This window comes from Numenius arquata, chromosome 3 (assembly GCF_964106895.1).
Source record: "Numenius arquata chromosome 3, bNumArq3.hap1.1, whole genome shotgun sequence".
NCBI classification, from domain to species: domain Eukaryota; kingdom Metazoa; phylum Chordata; class Aves; order Charadriiformes; family Scolopacidae; genus Numenius; species Numenius arquata.
The window spans coordinates 49,744,497-49,771,739 of NC_133578.1; the positions used below are offsets into that span (position 1 = coordinate 49,744,497).

Consider the following 27,243-nt stretch of genomic DNA (forward strand, 5'->3'; position numbering starts at 1 on the left):
TTGGGTCAGTGCAATCTGAGACCACTAGAATTTTGATTTATTTGCCAAACTGCTTCCTGTCTTTTTTTAATTAGCTAAGAAGTTATCTTTGTCTTATCTTCTTTCTGAATGTGCTCCCATTCTAAATGAGACCAATGGCATATTTTGATTCCAATATTGGCAACGCTGAATGCTCCATGAAAGGAAATCACATCTGCGCTGCTGTGCCATAATACATGTACTGCAGTTCTGGTTCCTTTTTCTGACAGATTTTTCCTGGATTGTTCTTAATTTCTGGTTTCCAAAGAAATGAATATACCTAGAAGTACCTTGTCTCATATGTTTAAATTCACATTGTATCTCCAGTAATTACTAACGTTCACACAGTGCCTCTCTGTCAAAAATCCCCAAATATTTGACAATCAGACAATATGTCGTGCCTGATTCTTTAAAGTGATGACTGTCCCATACAGAAGGCATTTGCTGTTAGTGGAATACCAAGCTATACTTTATGAAATGCAGCTCAACATGGGATACTCTCTGGGGTTCCATGTACATGGGACCATATAATCCACGATGAGGTAGATACAGGCAAAAGAATAAAGTCATACATTCACCAACCAACATCAACATGAGGTAGATTAATGGCTTAATGAGGCTTACATGGATATATTCTAAATATGCATTTCATTTCAGCGTCTTAGTTTAATGCAGACCTTGATTTATCAGTTTATCATTATTGCTTATAAAAAAATTCTGCCCTAAATCCCATGTGATTTCAGTGTGACATCATTTGAGAAGTGTTTCTGTCTTCTTGTAGAAAAGGTATCACAAAATATTAAAAAAACCTGGCCGTTGCCTCTGGGCAAAACTACATTGTCTGTGATCAAGGTAGCAAATAATTTCTACCAATTGTTTCCCTGGTGAAACGTAAAATATTCTTGTCCGTGGAAAAAAGGAAGACTTTCTTGCCTGTTCTCTAGGCTGTTCTGAAGAGGCATTAAAAACTTGACGATCAGTCTTCAAGTAAGCGCTCAACTTCTAGAGTTTTCAGGTTGCTCGGCCTTAGTTGCCTTATTTTTTAATTATGAGTATTTATTCATTATTTTATTTATTCATTAATTTATGAATATAAATTATATTAATAATTTATTAATTATTAATTATTCCCAAGAATGACATTAAGAAAAATAGCTATAATGGAAATTTGTTCTGCTTTTTTCTTGTCAGATTTCTGGAAGCCTTGATCCTGTGAATAAATACCTGTGTATAACTTCACTTACGTAAGTGGTCCCACTGAGCTCCATGAGCCTGCTTGCACACGTCTGGCTGTAGTACTCAAGCTGTATTTTAGTGGTGTGCGGAAACTTCAGCCGTGCCATTTTTTTCAGAGAGAACCCCAATTACAAAAAGTCAACGCTGCTTTACACAACCTGTGTTTTACTCTCAAAGGCTATTTTCTTACCCTTCAAGATAGAGACTTCACACCAAACTCATGAACTCTGATGAAATTACAAGGAAGAGGAGCAAGTCTCCAAGAGAAACATGAAAAGTTATTTAAAGGCTGATTTGTGACAGCAGTAGTGTATTATATGTGGTTTTTCAAAGAATGTAATTAATGAACAGATTGAGCTTCTGTGGCTTTAACTATATTATGGCCTTTGAAAGAAATGAACAGTCATACATCTGAACCTACTAGATATGTTTTTATATAACTGCACACAAAATATATTATGACTTTGCTATTTTCTCTTTCTTCTTCCCCATCATCTTAATGAATGTCCCTTACTTGGCCTAGTGCTGTCACAAGGAGTTTGTGGAAAAGTGTGCCAGTATCCAGTCCTTCCCACTGGAGACACTCTACCACATGCATGACCTTCTCAAAAGATCAGAGAAAGTGGGTGGAATTTTTTCAGATCAATCACAGTGGTTTTTAGAGGGACTGAAGTGTTGCATTTTAATAACACAATGCTATGTGGCAGAAAAAAAAAATCTGTGCCTCTTATTCCTTTGAGGGATTGTTCTGCAATCCTTCTAACGGTTCCCATGTGCATATGCAATCAGTAAGTTTAATTTATGACCCTTATTGCTTTCTAAATGTTTAATTAAGTTAGGGCTTAGCACTGACTCATAAACCTATAAAAGCTGGAAGTGGTAAACTGATTATTCACTGCACCTGCCCTCCAAATATGGGTTAGTGATGAAAGCTGCTAATCAGCAGTTACGGTGCTAAAAGTTTACTATCCAAGCACTTGTAAATAAGGTGCATACCCTGCAAGAAAAGGCATGGGGAAAGGAGGGGGATGCAGGAATGAATAAAATCAACAAAAATCTCTTGCAAGAGAAAAGGACTTACATGTTTCCTTTGCCATCATACACCCATCTAGTGCTGCCGAGTCCTTCATAGTCTGAAGCCCAGTAATACACGCATGCATTAATGTGCAACATAAACAGCAAGTATCCAGTTGTTCGAATGACCCTATAAAAGTCAACAGGAATTTGTATTAAGCATCCATTACGTAGTTCCCCACCTGTATTGACTCTGTGAAAGAATAGCTGGCAGTTACCTGTCTCTCACGTTTGTCCAAGGTCAAAATAAATATCTTTCCTACAATATTTGACACAGGGTAATTTTAAAATTATGATTCCATGATGATTTTATAATCCACTTCTTTAACTGGCTATGAATATTTACAGCAATGTGAAGCTATATTAATGAGGCTAAAGGGTTAATGCGTTTGCCAAACTCCGTTCAGGATAGGCTCTAAACTTGTGAACTAAAGCCAAGAAATGTCTGAGGTCAGAAATGAACTGCTTTACAAGAGCCGTGCTCGGAAGCCTCCAGTAGATCCGCTATATAGTATGATTTAGGAGATACAGCAGAAGTTCTATCATTCCTAATCCCCGTTCTTATGCTTATGGCCAGTTCTTTGAAGAACACCTATGATGAACTACTTAAGCACCAAGCCGCTTTCTGTTTAATACAATAATGATCTCATTGTATATCCTCTGTTCAGTGCATGAGGATCAAAAGAAAGATCTCCTGGATTTAGCTCTGACAAGGGATAAATAAGCAGGAAAAGTATAGGACTTATCCAAACACAGGGAGGCTGGTACACAATGAGTTTATCCGCTACAGCGAGATTTCAATGCATTTTGCAGTGCATAGTAACTGAGTGGATGGTTTTATGAAAATCTGGTAAGTTCTAACTAAGTTAGGTCTATAAACTAAGTTAATGGGAGATAATATCTTCTGTATTTCCTTGCTCATTCTTCAACTGCCATTGCATGCCCTCTTTTGCCTTTCTATGGACATATTATGGAAAATAATTAATTTTAAAAGTTCTCAACTTGCGAAAAAGGTTTAAAAACGAAAGCAAGACAGATGAAAATCATTCTTTTTAATGATACTAGAAATTGGAGACGATAGGGAGGCAGTGATTCAGAAACTGAAAAGCAATGTATTCATCTTGTGGAAATTCAGAGAAGTCTTCTCTTGTACCAACAAGAATTTAAACAAAAAAAAAAAACCCCACAACCACAACCAAAAACAAACCACAAAAGATTCTTCAATAAGTGAAAGGAGAGGGCAGTATAAGAATGAGCTTTGTGAAGGTCAGCATCTTCAAAATACTTTAGCAGAACTTTCAAACTTACAAGTTTTGTCTCATTTTGCAGGTGTATGAAAATATGAAGGAGATGATGTTCCAACCTCCTTTTCAAATTTAACTAGTTTCTAAATCTCATAAAATATCTCATTTGCAATGTATAAATACCAAGTCTATCATTTAAATGCAATAATCTCTGAAATAGAATAGGATTATAAACAACAGATTCTTATTTCTGCCACAGCAGCACACAGGAACAATACGTGCCCCGAAACTAGGACAGGGAACAAAAAAATCTGTTGGCTGGAGCACCTCCCCTGTGAAGACAAGCTGATAGAGTTGGGGTTGTTCAGCCTGGAGAAGACATTTAGATATTAGGAAGAAATTCTTTACTGTGAGAGTGGTGAGACACTGGAACAGGTTGCCCAGAGAAGCTGTGGATGCTCCGTCCCTGGAGGTATTCAAGGCCAGGTTGGATGGGACTTTGAGCAACCTGGTCTAGTGGGAGGTGTCCCTGCCCATGGCAGGGGGGTTGGAACTCAATGATCTCTGAGGTCCCTTCCAACTCTAACCATTTTATGGTTCTATGATTCTATGAATTGCACAGGATAAACTTGGGCTGATGACACTGACAGTACATGACAATAATGGTGACACAGTAGATGGGTTCATCGGGTCTTAGCGGCATCACTGACTGTTGATGGGCCTATGAAACTTGCCATAGACATGTCCATGGACTACTTGAGTTGGATCCAAAATTCTTGTAGTAAATGGAGAAAGCGAGAACATAGTGCAGCGGACAACAGTTATAATCGCCATTTGAGATCTGTGCTGAATTGATTCTCATTCCAAGTTTAGTCAATGCAGTGGAGGGCCAAGTTTCTGTATATGCCAAGTTCATGGTGAGAGCATATTTGAAGAAAAATGTTGACACAGGCTTAAGCTCATGACTCTTTTTAAGTACAAATAAACAACTGCTGAGGATTTGGCACTGCTATTAGCAACCTAAAGAAACCATTCTTTAGATCTTCGGCTAAAGAAACTTCTGCCACTTCTGATCAGTTAAATTTTGACAGGAGCCTCAGTTTGGTGAACATTTTGCCTGGAGCAGGCCAGCTGAACTGAGGTAGATTTCATACATGAGTGAAGCTTTACATTTATTATTTTAATGATTAAAATAAAACCAGATATTTAAAAAAAAAAAAATCTTAAATTGAACAGTTAAGTCTGTATCATATTCTATCCAGTGCTTCACTGACAACTCATGAAATTAAATGAAATGCATTCTATGCCGAGCTTTGCATGCTACAAGAGTTAAATAAGCACATACCTGTATATGTATGCTTTGTCCAGAATAGCTTCCAAACGATCATTAAACTCAAAGAATGTGTTATGCTGAATGGAAAACAAATTCAAATAATCCAATCACTATTCTTCACCACACATCTTTTCCTGATAGTACTGACATTAGTTCACATACACATCTTGAAAACAATGGATTTTTCAGCAGTCTGACTTTCTTTAAACATTTAACCAAAAGGTGAATGGCTGAGCAAAGATGAAAATTGAGTTAAACACTGTTTTGGGTGTGGAATGTCCCATTAATCTGATTGTAGAAATAGCTTTGCTGTTTAGGTCAGACTGCTGCACATGAATGATTTCTGTTTCCTCAAAGATAAGTAGTTTCTTGGACAACTTTATCAGAGAGAATTACACGCATGAAAATCCCTTTTTACACTTTCTGAAATTCCAGTAATTCTCAGTAAGCGATCATATGTATCAACAACGTCGTACTGGACGATTAGTAACAATTGCTGCTATATCGAATTCCTCCTGTTAATTATTTGTAGTTTACCTTTAGTTATAGCCCTTCATATTCACATATAGCTTTTTTCTTTGTTTTTGTTCAGTACATACCTGTTTGCCTAATACGAGGTACTGTTTAACTTTTCATTCTTTCATATTGTTTTGGTTCTGATTTAGGGAATTTTGAAGTTTTGTTGAAAACTGAAGTGAATAGTACCCTCATTTAATTCTCAGAGTTCTTTCTCAGAGTAAAGTTGGAGAGTTCTTCTCTCCAACTTTAAATGAAAGCCAATTCTTTGTCAACATATTGCTTGTATTTAGCCATAGAATGGTAAGGGACCATGGTACCAACTGCTAGGTACCATGAAATGCAGGGAGAGGGCTGTGGCCTAATCCCTTCTCAGCCCCTTCATTGCACAACACCAGATGTCTTTGGAATTGATAACAAAAGTGGGTTTATGATTGTTAAGTATGCTGGTTATAGTTTACATTGTCCTTAAAATTCCCTCCTTTGCTTTTAAGCACCTGACATTACCAACAGAAGAGGAAAATACATTGGCATTAATTAGTGATCTTTGAAAACTAAACAGGTAATCTGAATTTAGAATAATCTAATTTAAATAATGGAAACAAACCAGTGTTAATCACAAAGCACCTTTTGAAAGTAGGAAATAATGAAGTCAGAAGAAAAATAAGAGAATAAGGGCTTCATTGGGCTAGATTATATCTTGTGTTTTTTGTTGGTTTGTTTACTGATGTTGTATCTTATCCTGAAGATATTTTCCGATTTCTAAATTTCATATCCCTAAATATTATAAACAACTTTCGGTTGGGTTATAAAAGCATTTTTGTGCGGTTAGCCATCCATCACTAACACAGATCTTACCTTTAGCATCCTATTTGCTCTAAATGCTGGGTTAAATCCAAAGAAAAAGTACAAAATTTCAAACGGCAACACTGATATCACATCGAGCTGTTGAAGAGCAGAGAGGTCAATTTAAACTTCACAAGAATCATAACGCATTTACTTGCTGTCAAAAACCTACTTAGATTGAATCATGATTGAGTATAATATCTGAACAGTCAGCATGCTAAGCCTGTAACTTCCAAAGCACTGGCAGGCAAGATTATCTCTTTGAAAACAACCAGCAGCTTTGCTCTGCCCTGCTTCTAAGTCCCCTGTGGCTGAGGTTTTCATCTGTTTCATGGGCTTTATTAACAGTATCTCAGATATTTGATTACTTATACATTCTGTTATTTCAATTATAGTTCTGACAAGACTACAATGGTAGGCATGTGGCTGGTGAGTGGAGGTGGGGAGAGCACTCCACAAGCACATCTTAATAGCCCCACGGCTTTTAAAACCAGGCTGCCTAAAGCAATCTGGGGGAACATGGTGATTTAGACTCCTGGCTCGCAACCAGAAGTCATGTGTTCCAAACAACAGATTCATGGTAGGATGGCAAGTTCAGATCTTTTTTTTTTTTTTAATAGATACTGTCTTTTGCTATATTTGGGCGCTTCTCTTTCCCATATCACTAAGATTTTCAACATCCCCCTGCAGCACATCACTGCGTCATTACTCTTCTTATCTGCCTACTTTACTCTTTCCAAGAATTCTGTAGAGAGAAGGAAAGCTGTGGCAAACTTGGTGATGCCTTTTTAAAGATCCTGTGATGCCTTGCTCTGTTACTGGTATCCTTTGGGAACAAAAGAGGGATGTGGAACTCTCGGCTTCATCTCACTGTAACCAGAAATGCCTTTGCCCAGGGAGACATAACTTGTGTTAGCAGCAACTAGTCTGCAGCACTAACCTTTTATTCCATGCAAGTAAGAGGCAGTTAATACCTGAACTCTGTGAAAAGAGCAAACCAAACCAAAAGTCTGATTGAGGACAAACAGCCTCTTATGGCTTTTCTCCCTCTCTCAGACACATGTCTAAGAGGAGGCAAAATTTACTCAGAAGTGCTTTAATATCAGTAACTGTTAGTACTTAATCATATGTCAAATTCCCAGATTATATCTATATCTTGCATGTGGTGAGAACACTCAACTCTCAGTTTCAGTCAACTCTCATTAGTTTCTGCAGAAATCAAGAGCACTAAACATACTTTAAGTGTGAACTTAAAATAAAACTATACATATCCACTTAGTTCTCTTGCTGTAAGTTTGACTCTGTCCTACTCACTTGCCTGTATAGTGTATATCCTGCACTTTGGATAGCTTAATCTCAAGTATATAAGTAGTAACACCACAAGCACTGAGACAAATTTAACTCTGAAACGAGGCAGGTGCAAAAGGATTTACAGAAGAGGAGGGGGCAACAACTGAGATTTCAGAGATGTGGGCTCAGTGTCACAAAGCTGGATGTGTATCACGTATTCCATAGACTACCTATCCTCTGTTGGCAAAAACAGTATTTAGGAACAAAATTTAAAATTTTCCTAAATCAAATGCATCTTTGTTTTTACAAAGTGCAACGAGCATCAAAAATCTTAGTTTGAATTTTTTGTTTACTTGTGTGAGTGATGACCTATTTAGTGCCACACATGAGAGATAACCAGAGTTATCGTATGACTTCAAGACTTTTTGTTTAATGAATCTCTGGCAAATTGTGCTATTGTCTTTCAGTGTGTGCGGGGACCACCTCGCACAAATTCATCAAACCACAGAAATTAATTAATTCTATTTTATGTATTTATTATTATTCAGAATTAATATTTACAATTGCATTTATAATTATTCTGTTCTTCAATTAAACACTGTATATGAAGATGGCAATCTTCAGCTGGTGAGCACTGACATGCCATCAAGCCAGTGCTTTCTGGTGCTGTTCTTAAACCAACAGTGATTTTCAGTGAACGAAAAAAATCCTGTGAAATCCTACAGCCTTACGTGAATATGTAAACTTACATATTCATATCAGTAACACAGGGTCTGCTCACCCGAAACTTCGTAGAGCTGTGGTAGAATTTCTTCATTTCCGCTCTGTCTGACTAAAGTGATAACAAAAAGAGAAAAAGGCATAGTCAAGAACAGAATGCCAAGAATGAGCCTTTACTACTTGACAGTAATAATAATACTGACAATAATAATAATATGTAATTCTCTTCTGATAGTAGGGATGATGACAGTAAATAATGGTCTAAAAGTATGAATGGAGAAATATCTGTAGGAAGAAGTAGTACTTTTATTAGACCAGTTTACATATTATCAGATTTTATTAGATCTACTTGATAAAATCAGGTTTGTGGTTCGTCTGATTTTTTCCAAGTCTTGCTGTTCGTCTGGCAAAGTGTGTTACGTTTTTGCTACAGATCTTCCCTCTCAAGACATCTCTACCAGTTGGTGCTTGACCCAAACCCCTTCTATTTCAGGGCCAAAAACTCCAATTGACTTCAGTGGTTCCAAGAAAAATGCAAAGAATGTTTCTGATGGTGTTATACAAATTTAGCTCTTTGAAAGCTAGCATTACCATGCTAGCATTATTAGCATTATAATAATCAACATTGCATTCATTAGTAATGATTAGCTATTTATTTTTAAATTGCTCTCCATGGGAACTGATGCTAATACCTTAATAAGAAAGGGTAATCACAAGTATCTAAAGAAATGTATCTATTATTATACTTTCTGTATTTATAACAGGGACGCTTTAAAAATAGCTTTAAAATGTTAAGGATATTTCCATGCCACCTTTTCACTCTTATCATTTTAAGCATTAAACTAAGTGCAGGAGATCAGGCAGTAGATGATCTCTTCAAGCACTAAAATCTATGAATTGTACAAACAGCTTCAAGGGAAGTACATGGTAAGCTTCCTACACTAGAGTTTTAACCTTGTTCATAAAACTTGAGTTTTGTAGGATTTAGGCAACATTGTCAGTTACTGAATGTCTTGGCATGGAAAAATACATTACACTGCACTGTATTTAATATCTATCCAAACTATATTTGCACAGTTTTATCTGAGATTCCTTTGTAAAGGTATCAGTAATATCTTGTATTCACAATGTGTAAAATTTTATGTAAAAGCACTGAACTAAAGCTAGTTCCAAATTAAATTTGAGGATAAGTAATTTTGGATTTTCTGTCTATTGGGCACAGTAATGTCACTGAAGTAACCTAAATTAATTTTTTTCCATATTAGATTTTCTTCCACATTAAGTTAAAGAATCAAAAGTAGAGAAGATTTTAAAGAAAAATTAATGTTGTAGATGCCCTTTTGATATATGAAGGGCAAGCTCTACCTTTTTTAAGAGACTTGCTTAGAGTTTTATTTGTCCATTTTTCTCTAAAAAGATAACACAGAAATAGTAGCAAGAAACAAAATTGAATGTACACATGTATATGTACAAAATATCTCAAATAAATTATTTTCAAAGCATCCTGAAATTAAGGGAATTTGTTTTGATTTTGGCAAAACCCCCCACAATCTCACAGTCTGTAACACAACACACATATCCTGGCCATCGCAAGCAGAACATGCACTGTCTTCAACTATGATTCTTGCACCAGGTGAATAAAAAGCTGAAAGTTTCACACAAACATGCAAACACATGCATACATGTATGAGTCCATAGATTCCAGTGAAGCAGTCTACGATGGCATGACTGGATAGACAGATGGAGGGAGAGCAGTGGATGTTGTCTACCTTGACTTCAGCAAGGCTTTCGACACAGTCTCCCACAGCATCCTCATAGGTATCACAGGTAAATTTAGGAAGTGTGGATTAGATGAACGGACAGTGAGGTGGATTGAGAACTGGCTGAAAGATAGATCTCAGAGGGTCGTGATTAGGGGCACAGAATCTAGTTGGAGGTCTGTAACAAGTGGCATTCCCCAGGGGTCAGTACTGGGTCCAGTCCTCTTCAATATATTCATCAACAACCTGGATGAGGGGACAGAGTGTGAGGGGACCCTTAGCAAGTTTGCTACTGACGCAAAGCTGGGAGGGGTGGCTGACACACCAGAAGGCTGTGCAGCCATACAGCAAGACCTGGACAGGCTGGAGAGCTGGGCAGAGAGGAACCTGATGACATCAACAAGGGCAAGTGTAGGGTCCTGCACTTGGGGACGAATAACCCCATGCACTGGTACAGGTTAGGGGCTGACCTGCTGGAAAACAACTCTGTGGAAAAAGACCTGGGAGTCCTGGCGGACAACAGGATGATCATGAGCCAGCAATGTGCCCAAGAAGGCAAATGGCACCAAGAAAAGAGTACAAGCAGGTAGAGGAAGGTTATCCTCCTCCTCTACTCTGCCTTGGTGAGGCCCCATCTGGACTACTGTGTCCAGTTCTGGGCTCCCTGGTTCAAGAAAGTCAGGGAACTGCTGAAGAGGGTAGAGCAGAGGACCACAAAGATGATTAGGGGCCTGGAGCATCTCTCCTACAAGGAAAGGCTGAGGGACTTGAGTCTTTTTAGTCTGGAGAAGAGAAGACTGAGGGGAGATCTGATCAATGCTTATAAATACCTAAAGGGAGGGTGTCAAGAGGATGGGGCTGGTCTTTTTTCAGCGGTGCCCAGTGACAGGACAAGAGGAAATGGGCACAAACTTGAACATAGGAAGTTCCATCTAAACATGAGAAAGAACTTTACTTCGAGGGTGGCCGAGCACTGGAACAGGCTGCCAAGAGAAGCGGTGGAGTCTCCATCTCTGGAGACATTCAAAACCCTCCTGGACACGTTCCTGTGCAACCTGCTCTAGGTGGACCTGCTCTGGCAGGGGAGTTAGACTAGATGATCTCCAGAGGTCCCTTCCAACCCCATGTCATTCTGTGATTCTGTGATTTACTCTTACTAGAAAGAGCTTTATGCCTGTTCTGACTGCTCTCACCTGTTACTTTCAAAATTGTTTTTAATTTTTTTAAGAATGTAGACAATGAATATGTTTTGTTCTCCCAAATTAGGATAATGGAAGGTCAGTGAAGAAGAACATAGGTATCCTTTGATTAATAAAAAAGTTACATAGATTTGACACAGCAGGAAAAAGTGTGTCAGATTAGAGGGAATTTCTACAATGTACTTTAACACACAACTACTACCCATGGAAATTCCACTTACAATACTTACTATTATATCTCCACCTTTTAAAAATTGCACTCGGGGCTGGAAAATCAGTAAGTCACACAGGTAGCAGATATCACAAATGACGTCTATGGCAAACCAATATATTGTATTACTTGGGGTTTGATATGGAAACACAAAGCGAAGGGGAATAAACCAGCAATTCCAATTATAGGCGATTGTCACAAGCATGAGCCATGCTACATAACGGCGATCTGAAAGAAAAAGCATTGAATTTACAGCCATGAACTTAGAATCTTTTCTCATTCTTTTAGATACATTTATTCTACTGCAGTCTCTGGGAATGTTTCTGCTCAGAGCAAACTACCATTTGCCCTTTTTCAATGGCACAGGCTGCTAAAGTGATATAGCTTGGAACTAGGAGTCACACCAAGAATTTGCAAAAGGGAAAAAGGATGAGTTTATGAGAGCATATAGAATTTAATGCATCTGAAGAAACTTGATATATTTTGCATGCTCCTGGTGTATGTTATAACTGATAAAAGAATTATTTGGCCCTAATCAATGGAACAAGTTCTGGATCAAGAATCAGAAGACTTGGTTTTTAGTTGTGGCTGGTTTGCATATGATCTTTGTACGTACCATCTTTCCAACTGTTATCACTTTTCCTGTCTTTTCCCTGTTTGGAATAAATGTTCTTTAGGGCAGGGTCTATGTGTCCCTCTGAGTTGCAAACTGGAATGTGGATCTTATGGTGACTCACGGGTACTGTGTAATATTAGGTCACTTCACTATGCCTTTACCCCATTCTATTGCATAGCTTTAAATTTACCTGTGTATGAGTCTATGCTGTCTGGTAGCTGCAGATACTCCATGTATTTTTTCAGTGGAGGTTTTTTGAATTTGCAGCACAGCATGTCGCAGTAATGATCCTCCTCTGGCTTTGCTTCTGCGTCCTCTTTCTTTTCTTCTTTTTTTTCTTCTTTTGGTGGGGGTGGAGGTGGCTTCTTTGATGGTGCTAGCCACAGAATGGCACAAAGCGTGACATCTTAGTAATGGCTCAAGTGCTACACCCTGTTTTAACATGTAGAAGGGCCTCATCATGTTAAAAACTCCTCTAAAAACAATTGGCAGTGACTAAAGCTACAATTCATTATAATACCATGTTAGAAAACAGATTGAAGAATAAAATCACCACTGATATAATCATGTACATTTTCTATCAAGAACAGTGCACTTCATGTTACAGAGTACAATATATATACTACTGTGTTTCCTTGGATAGTGCCCACAAGTAATGCCATAAAATACTGACAAGAAATAAGGTAATTCATAACTCAGCATTCATTAATGCCACTGGGCATGTGGTTTTACATGACTGTTGCAAATAATGCATGTGGTTAGGATAGAAATAAGAAAAGATGTCTGTTCCATGGGCTGATCTCTCCCCTCTCCTGAGAACTGATATGCAAGATGCAGCAGGTGAAACTAAGGGGAAGCGTACGGTTTCATATGTTTCTAGGCTTAACAAAAGTCTTGTGGCACTCCTTTGAGCCCAGTTCTTCCATCTTTGGGGCAGATAATTTTTTCCATTAATTTATCCCATTAATTCTGGTGGCTTTACCTCTGAGTAGGATACACAGTCCCAGCAGTAAACTGGCAAACTGGATCTATAGTGATTTAGGAAATAAATGATTGCAAGTTCTACAAAGAGAGCGAAAGGGGTAAATGAGCAAAGAAATATTTTTTTTTTAAAAAAAGTAATTCCTTTATCAGCTGGTATAGTTTATAATACCTCACTATTTTTTCCAGCTTACTAAAAGCCAGGTAAGCAATAAAGAGCTTCTAAAATATATCAGAATATAAAATAACCACACCAAATTCTTTGTGAAAAGGAAAAAAAAATAAATCAAGCTTTCCTCTACAGAGGGGAAATATTGTATTTGTTTTATGTTTCATGTTTTGTCAAAAGTAAATGTTTAATTAATTTCAGATGTGTTTGCTCTATTTGAAGCACATACTTAGAGTCCTCAGTGTGGCTGGAAGATTGCTGCCATGGTGAAAATTTTATTTACTTTTATACAGTAAATCGAATCTCAGAGTGACTAATATCTACTCATAAGATATTTATGTTTCTTCATATGTTTCATATTCATCTGCATGAGTAAACATATATGGGAGCTACTTAAAGTACATAAAACTAGTTGACAGGGATGTTTCTAGACACTGCCCAAGACTTTTTCCCCAAATTCTTTAGTGATGTGGTTCAAAAGAAGCTCGTACCTAAGGACCTGGTTTATTGTAGACTAATAAGGATAAATTGACTTCATTGGGCACAAGCTGATCCATTTCAGTGGGTAAACATGCCATACTTACTTGAAAATTTTATCACAGTATATTCTCTTCCCATAAAATAATTTTCATCTTTAAACTCAGCAAATGGACAGCTATTTCTGGAGTCACTTACAAGCTGTAGGACTGCCTTCAGGGGAGGACAGCACAGGGTCTTTCAGCTTTTCCTTATAGACTGTTGTCCTTTCACGCATTTTTCTGACAATCTCTTGAAGTTGGGCGTCAGCATACTCATTTGTTTGGAAACCTGAAGGTGGTGGTTTCTGTGTTCTAGTTAAAACAAAAGGAAAAAAGGTTAATATACTGGAAAGCACTGGAAGGAAATAGAATCATAGAATCATAGAATCATAGAACTGTCTAGGTTGGAAGGGACCTTCGAGATCATCTAGTCCAATCATCAACCTAACTCTGACAAAAACAAAAAACCACATCACTAAATCATGTCACTAAATGCTATGTCAACCCATCTTTTGAATACCTCCAGGGATGGTGCCTCAACCACTTCCCTGGGCAGCCCATTCCAATGCTTGATAACCCTTTCAGTGTAAAAATTTTTCCTAACATCCAATCTGAACCTCCCCTGGCGCAACTTGAGGCCATTTGGAACAGGTTGCCCAGGGAAGTTGTAGATGCCCCATCCCTGGAAGTGTTCAAGGCCAGGCTGGATGGGGCTTTGAGCAACCTGCTCTAGTGGAGGTGTCCCTGCCCATGGCAGTGGGGTTGGAACTAGATGATCTTTAAGGTCCCTTCCAACTCTAACCATTCTATGATTCTATGATTTCCTCTTGTCCCATCGCCTGTGACTTGGGAGAAGAGACTGACCCCCGTCTCTCTACAGCCTCCTTTCAGGTACTTGTACAGAACAATAAGGTCTCCCCTCAGTCTCCTCTTCCCCAGACTGAACAACCCCAGCTCCCTCAGCCTCTCTTCGTAAGACTTGTGCTCCAGACCCCTCACCAGCTCCGTTGCCCTTCTCTGGACCTGCTCCAGCACCTCAATGTCTTTTTTGTGGGAAGGGGTCAAAAACTGGACACAGCACTCGAGGTGGGGCCTCACCAGTGCCCAGTACAAGGGGATGATCACCTCCCGAGTCCTACTCGCCACGCTGTTCCTGACACAGGCCAGGATGCTGTTGGCCTCCTTGGCCACCTGGGCACACTGCTGGCTCATGTTCAGCCGGCTGTCGACCAACACCCCCGGGTAATTGGTAGCGCTAATTCTACTTCTGAGCAGAAGTCAGACATTAAGACTGAATCTTTATTTGCCACGGTGCTTATTCAAATCACTTAGTTCATGGTAAGTGGACACCTAAGGTAGCTGCTCTTGCTTCCTGCTTATGTCAAGTGATATTGCTGGCTATGTGCAGCAGTCTACATGATATTTCAGGCAGAGGAGGTCCTTCACCTGGTGCTCTGTATAGCCCACCACACTAATGACTTCCTACTGCTGCTTTTCACCAAGTTCTACTGTGGCTGAGTGAGGCCTAGAACTTATCTTGTGCATTCGCTAAAATACAAGGCATGCTCTTACCATCTGTGCATAAAAATGTCCTCATTATTTTATGGTAATATTCTAATAATGACAGGACGTAACTGAGTTAAAGACTGATGTGCAGGTAAAGGAGGAGAGACTATACTTACTGTGTATTTCCTAATCTTGGGAAAATTTAATGATTTAATCTCATTTTTGCAATGGCTATCAGCTAATGTGAGGTAAAAAAACAGATGTTTTACTAAGTAGAAGCAAACCACTGGTGTTCCTGCTGAAGCTTCTTCTGTTTCCACTGAGAAGTTCCCCACTGCGTGTTTACTCAGGGTCATAGTAACACTGAGCTGATGTTCTGGTACTCACAGCATTTCTTCAGACCCGAGGGCTGTTCATTTTCAAACACCTGCATTCTCACATTCTGTACCAAAACCTAATGCTTTTAATAGGATCTATGCATACTGCGCAGTCAAATAGAAAATCTAGCTGAAGGTGTTTCTTGACCAACTCTTTTGAAATTTCATCTTCGGTTACTCGCTAGTACCCGATTATGCAGACTGGAGCTGCTTTGCAGTGCCACCTAGCCGGCAGCTGGGCCATGTGTTTGGACTTCCTCTACGTGGAGACCAGGATATAGGATTTCTTCTGTATCCTAGACTCGACGCTTTTCAGCTTGTGTCACACACCAGTGTCAGAGCTGGCTGGAAATGGCTGTGACCGGTGCAGGGCAGCTTGAGACCTCCTCCCACACATGTCACAACTGCCACCCCTGTACCAAAACCCTGCCAGCTATGCCCAAAACAGGGAGTACAGCAGAGAATTGTCCTCTCTTTCTTGTCAGTTTTTCAGCTCTGTCCCAAATACCATGTGGAAGTGGATGTTACAGCAAGAGAAGAAGCAGACCAAGAATGAGGCATGCCTGAAATTTCCAGATTCTTGAGAAGAGCTTCCCAAAGATGAGTACAGAGAAAGTGGTATGACAGCATCTTGGGTAGGGAAGAAATTAAAAACACTCCAAGCGATCTTTGAATAACCACCATGTCTCCTCAAGACCTAAACCTACGTTGAAGTTCCTAACAGAAGGAGCTGTAACTAAAAAAGGAGAGTGTCAGAGTGGGATGCATGTAGCTTTTTGAGAAGCACAGTTTTCTGGAGACACAACACATATCACAGTGCCCAAGGAAGTATAACTTAAGGATGTGAAAATCCTTCAGCAATAAAATCATTGGATAAACTGGAGGTAAGCTGTTAAAAGCAGAAGAAGCAGAAGTCGGGAAGTATGTGCTTATCATTCCTCCAATTTAAGTCTTCTGTAGTGTCTATTTCTTAAAACTCCCTAGACAGGAGATTAATCAAACAGTTCTGATATACTTTGTAATCTCATCACAGTTCCTTTTATGTCACATATTCCCTTTGCTCAGGCCATCTGCAGTGTAATGAAATCCTTTCTTGTTTTGAGCTAACATGTCACAATTAGTTTTTCAGCTTCCATGCAAAGAATTTCGAATAATTCTTACTCTTCGCTGTTGCTGTATTTGCTCAGGGCATTAGCTATCTTATAGTAAAATATACTTATCGCAAGTGTCATGCCAAAGGCCCCTTCTATCAGCTTTCCAGGGATAAGCTATAAGATGTGGGGGATTTTCTTGTTATTTCACAGCCTTTCCAATAGAAGTTAAAGTCTCCTCTGTCATAAATTTGGTGCTTTATCATTGCAGCATAGCCCAAAGGAACCATGTTGTTATTTGGTACTGATTAGAAACTACGTGAATTTGTTTAAAGCTATTTTCCCCCCAGTTGATGAGAAATTGATTTTCCTTGCCCTACTTCTCATTTCGTCTGCATTATCTTCTGCATTATTTTCTAGTAATGAAATGCTTTCTTTAGATTTTCTCTGGTTAATACAGACGGAAGAGGCTGCATGTTGAACGCCGCTAATTTGAAGATGTGTATTTTACATGTGCTTTGCAAGGAGGTGCACTTTAAAGTGTCTTGGCTAATGAAGCCCATTCAAACTTGACTAAATCCCTTTTAATAAACTTGACTCCATCTCTCGCATTAGGTGGTGCTTTGCCATGAAAGCATGACACCAGTGCCGTGGAGCTGCCTTTCACCACACGCAGCATTCTTGGTGGAAATTAGGGTCTGGCTCAGCACCTCCTGTCTGGTCTGAGATCATTTCCCCAGCAGAGTTGAGGTCCTTTCCTCTTTTTCTACTCTCTTTTTGTTTGGTGATGTTTCTTTCACTATGTGCGTGCTCTTTTATGTGGTAATATTTTATTAACTCTATTCGTATGTTTTATAAATTCATTTACATAAACACATAGCTGTCAGCAGAACATGACAACCAGAAGGAACAAGAGTACATTTTCCAGGTCAGAGACCCTGCTAAGGTAATTCTCTTTAAAGAGATCACATTTAATAACTTCAATTTGTCCATCACACTACACGCAATGTTTTCTGGTTCTGATTTGCTGGCCCTCAGACTTTCAGACCTTATGCCTGTGAGAAAGGTTAGTTTGACTTATGTTTTTAGCATGTTCTGTTAAGGAGATAATGCCTCATTTTGAATCCATAAATATGTTCATTCTCACCTCACAGTTATAATTGCAAACTATATTGATTTCAGAATGGGCTCTATTTGGTTTTATTCTCTGCATGAAAGCTCTCGGGGGGTGATCACACTTGTGGGTACCGATCAATTCCTGGTTCATCTCTGTCTGTGTTACGTATCTGAATAGTTTGTGCCATAGAGGGGCAGATCTGAACAGTCAGAGGTAAATCTGCTCCCCTACTAAGGCACTGCTTAGCTGGGCAGAAAGATGCTTTGCCTTTGGTTTCCCACGCTGAGCTGTGCTGAGTACTAGGATTTGTCTTTAAGCTGATATACTATTATTTAGGCAAATTTATCTCTGACCTTTGTACATTATCACGGAATCAGGGAATTGTCAGAGTTGGAAGGGACCTCTAGAGATCATCTAGTCCAACTCCCCTGCTAAAGCAGGATTGCCCAGAGCACATCACTCAGGACTGCATCCAGGAGGGTCTTGAAGATCTCCAGAGAAGGGGACTCCACACCCTCCCTGGGCAGCCTGTTCCAGGACTCTGGCACCCTCACCGGAAAGAAGTTTCTCCTCATATTTGAATGGAACTTCCTATGTTCCAGGTTGTGCCCGTTGCCCCTCGTCCTATCACTGGAAACCACTGAAAAGAGTCCAGCTCCATCCTCCTTCAACCCACCCTTCAGGTACTTGTAAACATAGATAAGGTCTCCCCTCAGCCTTCTCTTCTCCAGGCTAAAGAGTCCCAGCTCTTTGAGCCTTTCCTCATAAAGGAGATGCTCCAATCCCTTAATCATCTTTGTTGCCCTACGCTGGACTCTCTCCAGTAGTTCCCTGTCTCTCTTGAACAGGGGAGCCCAGAACTGGACGCAGTATTCCAGTTGTGGCCTCACCAGTGCAGAGCAGAGGGGGAGAATGACCTCCCTCCACCTACTGGCCACACTCTTCCCTATGCAGCCCAGGATCCCATTGGCCCTCTTGGCAACAAGGGCACATTGCTGGCTCATGGAAAGTTTGCTATCCACCAAGACTCCCAGATCCTTCTCCTCAGAAGTGCTTTCCAGAAGATCCATCCCTAACCTATATTGGTGCCTGGGGTTCTTCCTCCCAAGGTGCAGGACCCTAGTAATATGTTACAATAGGCCTAGGTCTATGTTATTTACTCCACCATATAGTCCTTTACAGAGGGGAAATGTTTATTCCCTGCAGAAGTAACAATTTCACATGGCCAAGAGAATGAAAAAGTCAGGACCATAACTCATATAACCATACACACAGTTTTGTTATTTCCGCAAACATATTTTGTTTAACAATAGCAACATAGGTAACATTGGAAGTAAAATAACAGCGTAGTTTTCTCATGTTTTTAATTTGCAGTCTTTATCTTTTTAACTTGTTTGTTTAGTGAATAGAATTACAGTGCCTTAATTCTCCCTATGCCAAGAGAAAAGATTTAGACACCTATAGCATAGTGGAAGAAAATGGCCTTGAAAGAACAGGCCATGGAAATACTGTGTTGAGTGTGCTAATGTATGTAACATCTGTTAAGTACTGTGGCTTTGAAGTTTCCTCTGTCAAGAGTTCAAACAAAACAGGGATCAAGAAAAGTAATAGGTTATTTCAGAATAAATTCATTTTACCCTTTTCTAAGTTGCAATTTAAAGTTTAACTCTTTCTTGCTTTTTGGCCATGAACCCCAAATACCTGAGTTCACGTTCATCTTTTACCTACCAGCTGATCCCTGAGGAAATATATTTCATAAATGTATGCTGCTGCCTGAAAAAAAATCCATACCACTTTTAGCTGTTTTCAGTTTTAACCCTTGTTTTTGCAGCAGTTAAGAAACTTCTTCCTATCTACCTGGAAATACAATTCTTGATCTTGCAATAGAACTTCAAATGTTTTTATTGAGCACTGACATTACGATTTATGACCATATTTACAACCTGTGTCTTGAAAAAATAATTTGGTGTCTTGAATAAATTATGGAGAATCCCTAATTCAAACAACCAATTTTCAGAAGGGTATGACAACGCATAGCTACACAAATGTTGATGAAACATGGTGGTATAGCTAAGAAAGATTTCAGTGAGACAGAAAAATATAGTTCTAGGCATCACGAAAGGTTTTGATTGAAAAACACATCCTCAATTTGTGCTGACAATCCCTGTGTGGGTAATGCTATAGAAACCAGAACCCTCTATCTGTCCCCAGTTCCAAGTCTGAGCTCACACACCCTAAACGACCAGAAAACCTAATGTTTCTCTGTAACAACAACAAAAAAATGTTAGTCATCCACTTGGTACAAGAACCGGGGTATTCCAAAAAGCTAACTTTAGCTACTCTGATTATGTTCTCTTTATAGTCAATAGGAGACTTCTCTGAGGAGAGATTCTTTAGCACCAAAGTGCTAAGAAGGTGAGTTTCTAATATAAATATATCATGTCACGGTCTTGAAAAAACCTGTTGACATGTAAGAGCCCATGGAATTTCAAAAAGCTCTTAATTAAATTTTAATTTTCATTAGCAGTCTTGAAACAAGTATCTTCGTCTGCCCCATCATCTCTTCTTTCAAGAGGGAAAGTGTTTGAGAGACACATCTTTAGTGACCCAGAAGATTATGTCTTTCTCTATTTGCTGCACTGTTTGAAATACTGGCAGTATATTAACTTTTCTTTGCAATAAAGTAGAATAAAATACATTTTTATTTTCATTCTATTGTAGGATTGAGTTATTCTTCACGATGCAGTTTGAATTTAAACTGATGTTACTTACGTCCTACTATCTATTTTCTTGCATATTTCATTAATTTAAACATAATGATATAATAATTTTTAGGTTAGTTTTGGTTATATAGAGAAACAAGAAGAGGCAGTAAGCATTAATAAGCTTCATGTGGACACCATGTAAATAAAAATTTCCATGGTAATTCATGACTTTCCCTTCATTCAGAGCCTTTGTACAGAAATGATGCTTGTTTGGGGCCTAAGCAAGTGTTCTTGAAATAAAATGCAGAGATCATCCATTTCCCAGACATCAGGTTGTATTCATACAGCAAAAGGGATATAGAAGCAACAACATTCAAGGAAGCCACCATCTTTCAGAGTTACCTACTGGCACTGGACTCAGCACAAACTTCTTGATGCAGTGAAGACTGAAATCTAATCATCTAGGCTGCATGAGATCCCTTCTGTTTAGTTCAAAGGTTTGTCACAGCAGCTTCTTTGACAATCCTCCTAGTTATTCAATCACAACAGGCTGTGAATCCTCTAATCTTCTTTACGCTACTCTCTAAGGAGAAGTCTGTCTCAATGCTGAACACATGGAACTCTCACTGAGGTACGAGATTAAAATGTGAATAAGACTTTATTTTAATTAGCAATTTCGCAGTATGAGCTATGCAAAAGAAAGTAGGATGAATGTTGAAAGCATCAATTAACTTTGAAAAATCACTTCCCTTGATGTCATGGGTGATACAAAGTTGCTCAATGGCACTGGATATTTACTATGACGTAAAAAATAAGGGCAGCATCATTTCTGACACTAATCGCTTTAGAACAAAAGTATAATATTCTAAGAAAGAACCATATGATAATAAATGAGGCAGTCTTGCCTCACTTATTTCCTTATCTGGTGCTGTTGTGTCATCAGGGCTTTCTTATCTGTAAGTGATTAAATCCGTCTGGGCATCTGCCTCTTATCAGGAATTTTAAAAGATATTTCTTATCATACACACATAGCATCTGCTACATTCAAACACATTTAAATGCAAACTCATAACTTATTTACATAACCATATCATAATTTATGGCTAAGGAAAAATGTCTTAATCAGAGTACTGATCCAGTAGTGATCCAGTACTGTACAAAGTTCATAAGCACAAAACAATTCCTTCTTCAAACTTTCTATTCTTCAGTTTTTATTAATACAAAGGGAATAAAAAGCTAAAATGAAAACACTGTAATATATTCCATAGTGAATTTAAAAAAATAAAGTTGTAATAAAGTGTCTCAAATTTGAAAAACTTATATTTCATAGATGCTTCAATTTCTCATTTGTTTTCATACAAATACTAAAAAAAGTCACACAAACATAGGACTGTAGAGAACTTCAAGAAATCCTATAATCCAAGTCCACACAGCTCAAAGTAGGATGAAGTATACCTGTGTGACTCCTCACAGATTCTTGTCTAACCTGTTCTTAAACATGTCTAGTGATGGCTATCCATAATCTTCCTAAAGAATTTATTCTAGTGGTTCATTAGCCTCCTTGTAAGAACTTTTCTCAACATAAATCTCTTCTGGTACAATTTTTTCTATCCACTGTGAATAGTGGATAAAAAGTATAGTCTCTACTCTTTTATATTCCTTTTTGGCTCTTTGAACACTGGCAATTTCTATTGCTATTTTTTTCCAAAGGAAAAAAGATGTGGGAAAGGGTAATAATTGCATGCTGAATTAAGAATATTAGTTAATTTTATAATTTTCAGTGTGCAGAGGTGTGAGTACCTGAATAAGAATCTTTTAGCTGATACACACTTTAGGAAGCTTTGATTCAACTAGCAAGGGTAAAAGTAAAAGAGAAAGAAGTGGTGGCATAGATTCAGCTTGCATGGCAACTAAAGTTGCTCCACTAGGGAACCCTGGCAGACTTTCACAGTATACTGAACTTCATGCTAGTATATGCTAATAATATAAAATTAGCTTGGTGAAATCAACTTCATTGCAATTCTACCTTCATTAGTGGTAAACCGCTATACAGCCACTTGTGCAGGTACTCATTTCATGTAGCTTTCCTAGTATCACAAAGAAACTTGCTGAGAGAAAGAGACAACCCATTCCTCTAAGATGACTTTCAATTACCCCTAGGACTATCCTTTCACCTTCTGCAGGCTCCTGCCACACTCTTTTCCAATTCAGCAAAAAGGTAGGCGTGTTCCCTATGGACAACACTGAATAAGACTGGGCGGCCAGACCCCTTTGCCTTCTCATCTGATCCTCATATCTCTGCCTGTCACTGGTTCCTCTAGTCTTCTCTTGTGCTGCACAACATGGGACATTTTCATATTAAATAGCTAATATTTGGAAAATGACTACATAACTAGAGATGGGGTATTTTAATAACAAGTATTGGATAAGATTAATTATAGGCATGAATACTTACACTAGTCATGAAGTAATAATCAGTTTTCCTTTACTAAATGATAATAAGCATTATGTCTTAGATTTGTCTTTTAGATTTATGAAGACACTGATATATTTGCAATTGTTTGGTGCAATTATATTATACACACTAGCGTACCTGTCATGATTCTCATTGCTTTGCTTTTTACCCTGCAATTGACTCAACAGATAACACCAGAGATGGTATTTTTTAATAAACTATTGTTTCTTCCTTCACAAAAAAAAGGTACCTTCTTCCTTAGAAAAATTTTGTGTCAGTGAAGGATTTACACAAAATACTTTTAATTAAAGCAATAAATCAGTGGCAACGTTTGACAAACTATAACCTCGCTTTCTTACATATTCTAAAAAAATAATTTCTCCGATTTCTACAGTCAGAAATAAATATATATGAATATTATGAATATATAATTTAAAATAATGCAAAGAAAGGAAAAAAATTAAAAGCAGCATTTCGGTACGTAGAATGACATTCCTGTCCCTTTATTCGCTTCATTTAGTCTTCAAGGAAAAACTTCCGAATTCGCTACCTTTTAAACTGCAGGCTACCTACTTGATTGTCATGCAGAGTGAATGACATTAAATAGCATGGGTAACTGCATCCTGCAGAATGGATTGAATTTAAAGGCTGTAGGAAAATACATCTCAGTAATGATTACTGCAAGTTTAATCCATTTTGGTACAGGCAGCACACCATCACCTTTCTATTTAATTTGCAGGTTCTCAATTTAGCCATTGCAGAATTTCAAATCCAAGCACTAAAAGTGACAAGCTCTGAAAGAAAGATCTAAGCAGAAGGAATATGTGCTAAGAAAAGTATTTTGATTTTTTAATACATTAATGTCTTTTCAGTCAAGCTTACAAAATATACTGGATGTGTTCCATCTGTTTACAATTTCAAGTACTGCAGTACAGCTGGAAACAACTAAGGAAAGGTATTAGTCCTTTATAAATGTGCTTGTAACTGTGTAAACTGGGATTTTTCAGAAGTACCCAGCATTGGCCTTGTTTTACTTTATCTCAAGCTGATTGGAGTTTAGTGCCATGAGTGCCATCTTTTTGGGTCCCTGGTGTTCCTACAGTAATCAAGGATTTCTGGAGACCCAGCAGAGGGTTTATACTGGCTCCATTTCACCAGGGTGCTGAGATTTTGTTTTTGTGATAAGACATAGTTTCTCCAAGATGCATCTGCTTGGTGAATTGATGTGTTGCAACTAGTGGATGGCAAGCACTAATAAGCACGGTAATTTTCTTGGTCAAAGTAATTGAGCTAAATGAAGTGCATTACTCACTAAGAACATGCTACCAGCAGGAGTTCTCTTTATTAACCTGGCTATGCACCACATAGCAAATTGCTGCTTAATCTTTGTTTGTTTTGTTATCTTTTTTTGCTATTAGCCAAATTAGAGAGGAAAAAAAGCTTTATAGGCCCGAGAAGGACTGGTACAGCTTACTAGGTAATAGGATGTGGCTATGAAAAAGGCAAACCACGAGCACAAAACTCAGTCTTCCTGAACCACCCGCACTCATATGGCAGTTTGTGACACTGGAGCTCCCTTTTTTTGAAAATGTTGAAAGCTGTGTTTCTGAATTGGCAAAAGCAAAATAAGAAGAGCATGTTTACTGAGTGGGAATGTTAAATGTGTTTTGTTCAATTTTTATATTTTATCAAAATTTATGTAGTGCATTTTATATGAGCTTGTTTTCTTTACAATACCTAGATTCTGAAGGTGGCATACCAGATATAAATTTTTTTCCTTCTCTAAACGTAACCCACAATATGTAAGATCTTGAGGTGAAATCTAAAAGCATCTGAAGTCACGGGTGGCCCACTGTATTTTTTCTTTATGTACTCTTGGATATGCAGCCTGAGACTATGGATTGTCTTTTTACATAGCATTTTGCAGAGTAGGGTTCATGATCCTTGGCTGGGGTTTCAGAGTACTGCCTTAGTATAAATAGTACATCGTAATCACCTTGGTAATCTGGGAAGATGAAACACTCTTACAACTTTAGCCAGGCTTAAAGGCTTTTAAAAGACACAGAGGAGAGAAGAGGTCATAGAGGCTCTTTGTATCCCATTTTCTCTGATCTATTTGCTCAGATGCTTTGTTTACCATTCTCCCATACTCTGCTTTTTCTAGGACTTGCTGCAACCTCTCTGTCTCATCCCCTGACACCAGATACCAACTACTACTTGTTCCTTGGGCATCCGTCTCCCCTCTGTTCTTACATGCAAAACCACTTTATACAGTTCTCCTCTTCATCAGCTACCATACGCCACAGGCTCTATGGTGGTTCCCAGCCTTCAGCGTAAGGTCATACAAAAGTCCCACATTTGCCTCTCCTATGTCACCTTTGAGATCATCTAAATCATGTCTTTTCAATTTTTTCTTTTTGTTAGATTTTGGGTTCCGAACAGTCCTATCAAAAAGCCTGTTAGATCATTTTCTTTAGTGTACAAATAGCTATACTCCATTTGCAGAACAAGGTGTTCTGAGAGACTTTTGCTTTTTTGAGTGAACTATAGGTGTTGTAAGTGGAACCAAGGTCAGGATAATTTTTCTATTTTTCTATATTTCTATATTTCTAAATTTCTGTATTTTCTAAAACGTTCCCTCAACTTTGTTGTTGATAAGGTATGTTGCTGGGGTTATCTCACTGCAGAGAAACAACATTGCAAATGCTTCTTTCACTGTATTAAATAAGCTTCCTTTTAGTTTAACACCAGAAGAAACCCTTATGTCGCATATTCATTGGGGCCTTTCACTCTCAGCATCTGCCTCGTAAAATGGCGGTTTCCTGCTGCCCGTCCTGTCTGTTTCTGTGGTGCCCCTGTGCTGGTACAAGGCCATATGATAAAAGTCCTGCCACCATAGACTTGTCCGGTGGTGTGGGCTCTGGGCTGGCCCCAGCTGCTGGCCCTGTGCCTGCCCTGCTCGCCACGCTTGGGGCCGGGCCTGGGCCTCGGCCAGGGAAGGCCCCGGCCCTGCCCGCCATGTTGCCGGCTCCCCCGCTCCCTGAGGCAGGGGCTGCTCTTTGCAGCTCCCTGGTGATGTTGCCGCATTTGTTTAAGCGCTACGCGGTATCTCACGTGAAACGCTCGCACTGCGTTTCAAAAAAGTGCAGGATTGTGTATGCGCGTACATGTTTTTATGAACCCTCCCCGACAGAAAGCAATCTCAATATATTATAAAAGCTGCAATGACGTTTTATGCCAGTTTCTTGTTAATAAGACTCCGCTGCCTTCTATTAGAGTGCAAATTAGGTCCTGAGTGTTGTTCTGTTGCCTCGTTTCTTGCTGTGAAGAGACAGCATAGTCTCAAGCCCTCCCTCCCAGAGATTATTATTGCTCAGGAAATAGCTATTCATGGAAATTACCTATTGTTCTGTTACATTATCATTAAAGATGGAGGGGAGAAACAATATATTGGCAGACAGGGCAGACTTGTGTGCAATTCCATCTAAGCCATTAGGAAACAGACATTAAAAGTTTCAGTCACTCGGCTGTAATTCAGCGCCTCGGCACATCAGCCGTTCCTGTGTGTCTCCTCTTTCAGACAGAGCCTTCAGGTGGCTGAGACCAGCGCTGTGTCTCTCTGCTGTTTACCCATCGCCACGTACTTCTGTATTTTATAAATGAGGAAGCGTTGGGAGAGAAAGCCAGAATTGTTTTTTTTTTTTTTTTTTTTTTTTCGTGGACAGTTTCTATGGGAATTTTCAGGAGTAAATCCAGTCTTTGTCATAGCTGCCATTCACTTAGCAAGAGAAAGAAATGTTTTTTTCTTTCAGAGGAAGTTCAAAAACCTATTTTCCTATTAATAGATAATACAGGCTGTGCTGTACCATGAGTAAAAAGCTACGCTAACGCAGCTGAACTGGAAGAAGGACACAGCTGGTGCACAATCTTGCAAACTGTCATGCATATAAATAGTCTTAATGATTTCAGATAAGTTAGTACAATTGTTCATAAAGCAATATTACCTAAGATTTTAAAATTTGAAGTCCTTAAGTGGAAGCTCATTAACTTCCCCTGAAATTCCTCATGAAGAGAGACAGGTCTGATTTAAATGAAAAGTGTGCATTTTCAAACAGGACATCTGCCTTCTTCCCGCTTCCTCACTCTATGTATCCGAGCCTGCACAGATGCGTGTTAAAAAATTAGAAGTCACAGTAACAGAAGATAAGGTGAAACTTTTTCTATTAACATCATTTCCATGGAAGTTGAGATGCTCTGGGCA

General features: G+C 38.8%; 1 protein-coding gene across 1 annotated transcript in view; it reads right to left on the reverse strand.

Moving 5' to 3' along the window:
- Window positions 1–27,243, reverse strand: part of CNGB3 (cyclic nucleotide gated channel subunit beta 3) — a 69,022-nt gene that overhangs the window by 23,848 nt on the left and 17,931 nt on the right. The window contains exons 4-10 of the mRNA XM_074145292.1: window positions 13,889–14,043; window positions 12,254–12,439; window positions 11,467–11,675; window positions 8,339–8,389; window positions 6,280–6,366; window positions 4,918–4,982; window positions 2,336–2,458 (exon numbers count right to left, since the gene is read on the reverse strand). Coding sequence (XP_074001393.1) covers window positions 2,336–2,458; window positions 4,918–4,982; window positions 6,280–6,366; window positions 8,339–8,389; window positions 11,467–11,675; window positions 12,254–12,439; window positions 13,889–14,043 — 876 coding nt within the window. The remainder of the gene's footprint in view (window positions 1–2,335; window positions 2,459–4,917; window positions 4,983–6,279; window positions 6,367–8,338; window positions 8,390–11,466; window positions 11,676–12,253; window positions 12,440–13,888; window positions 14,044–27,243) is intronic.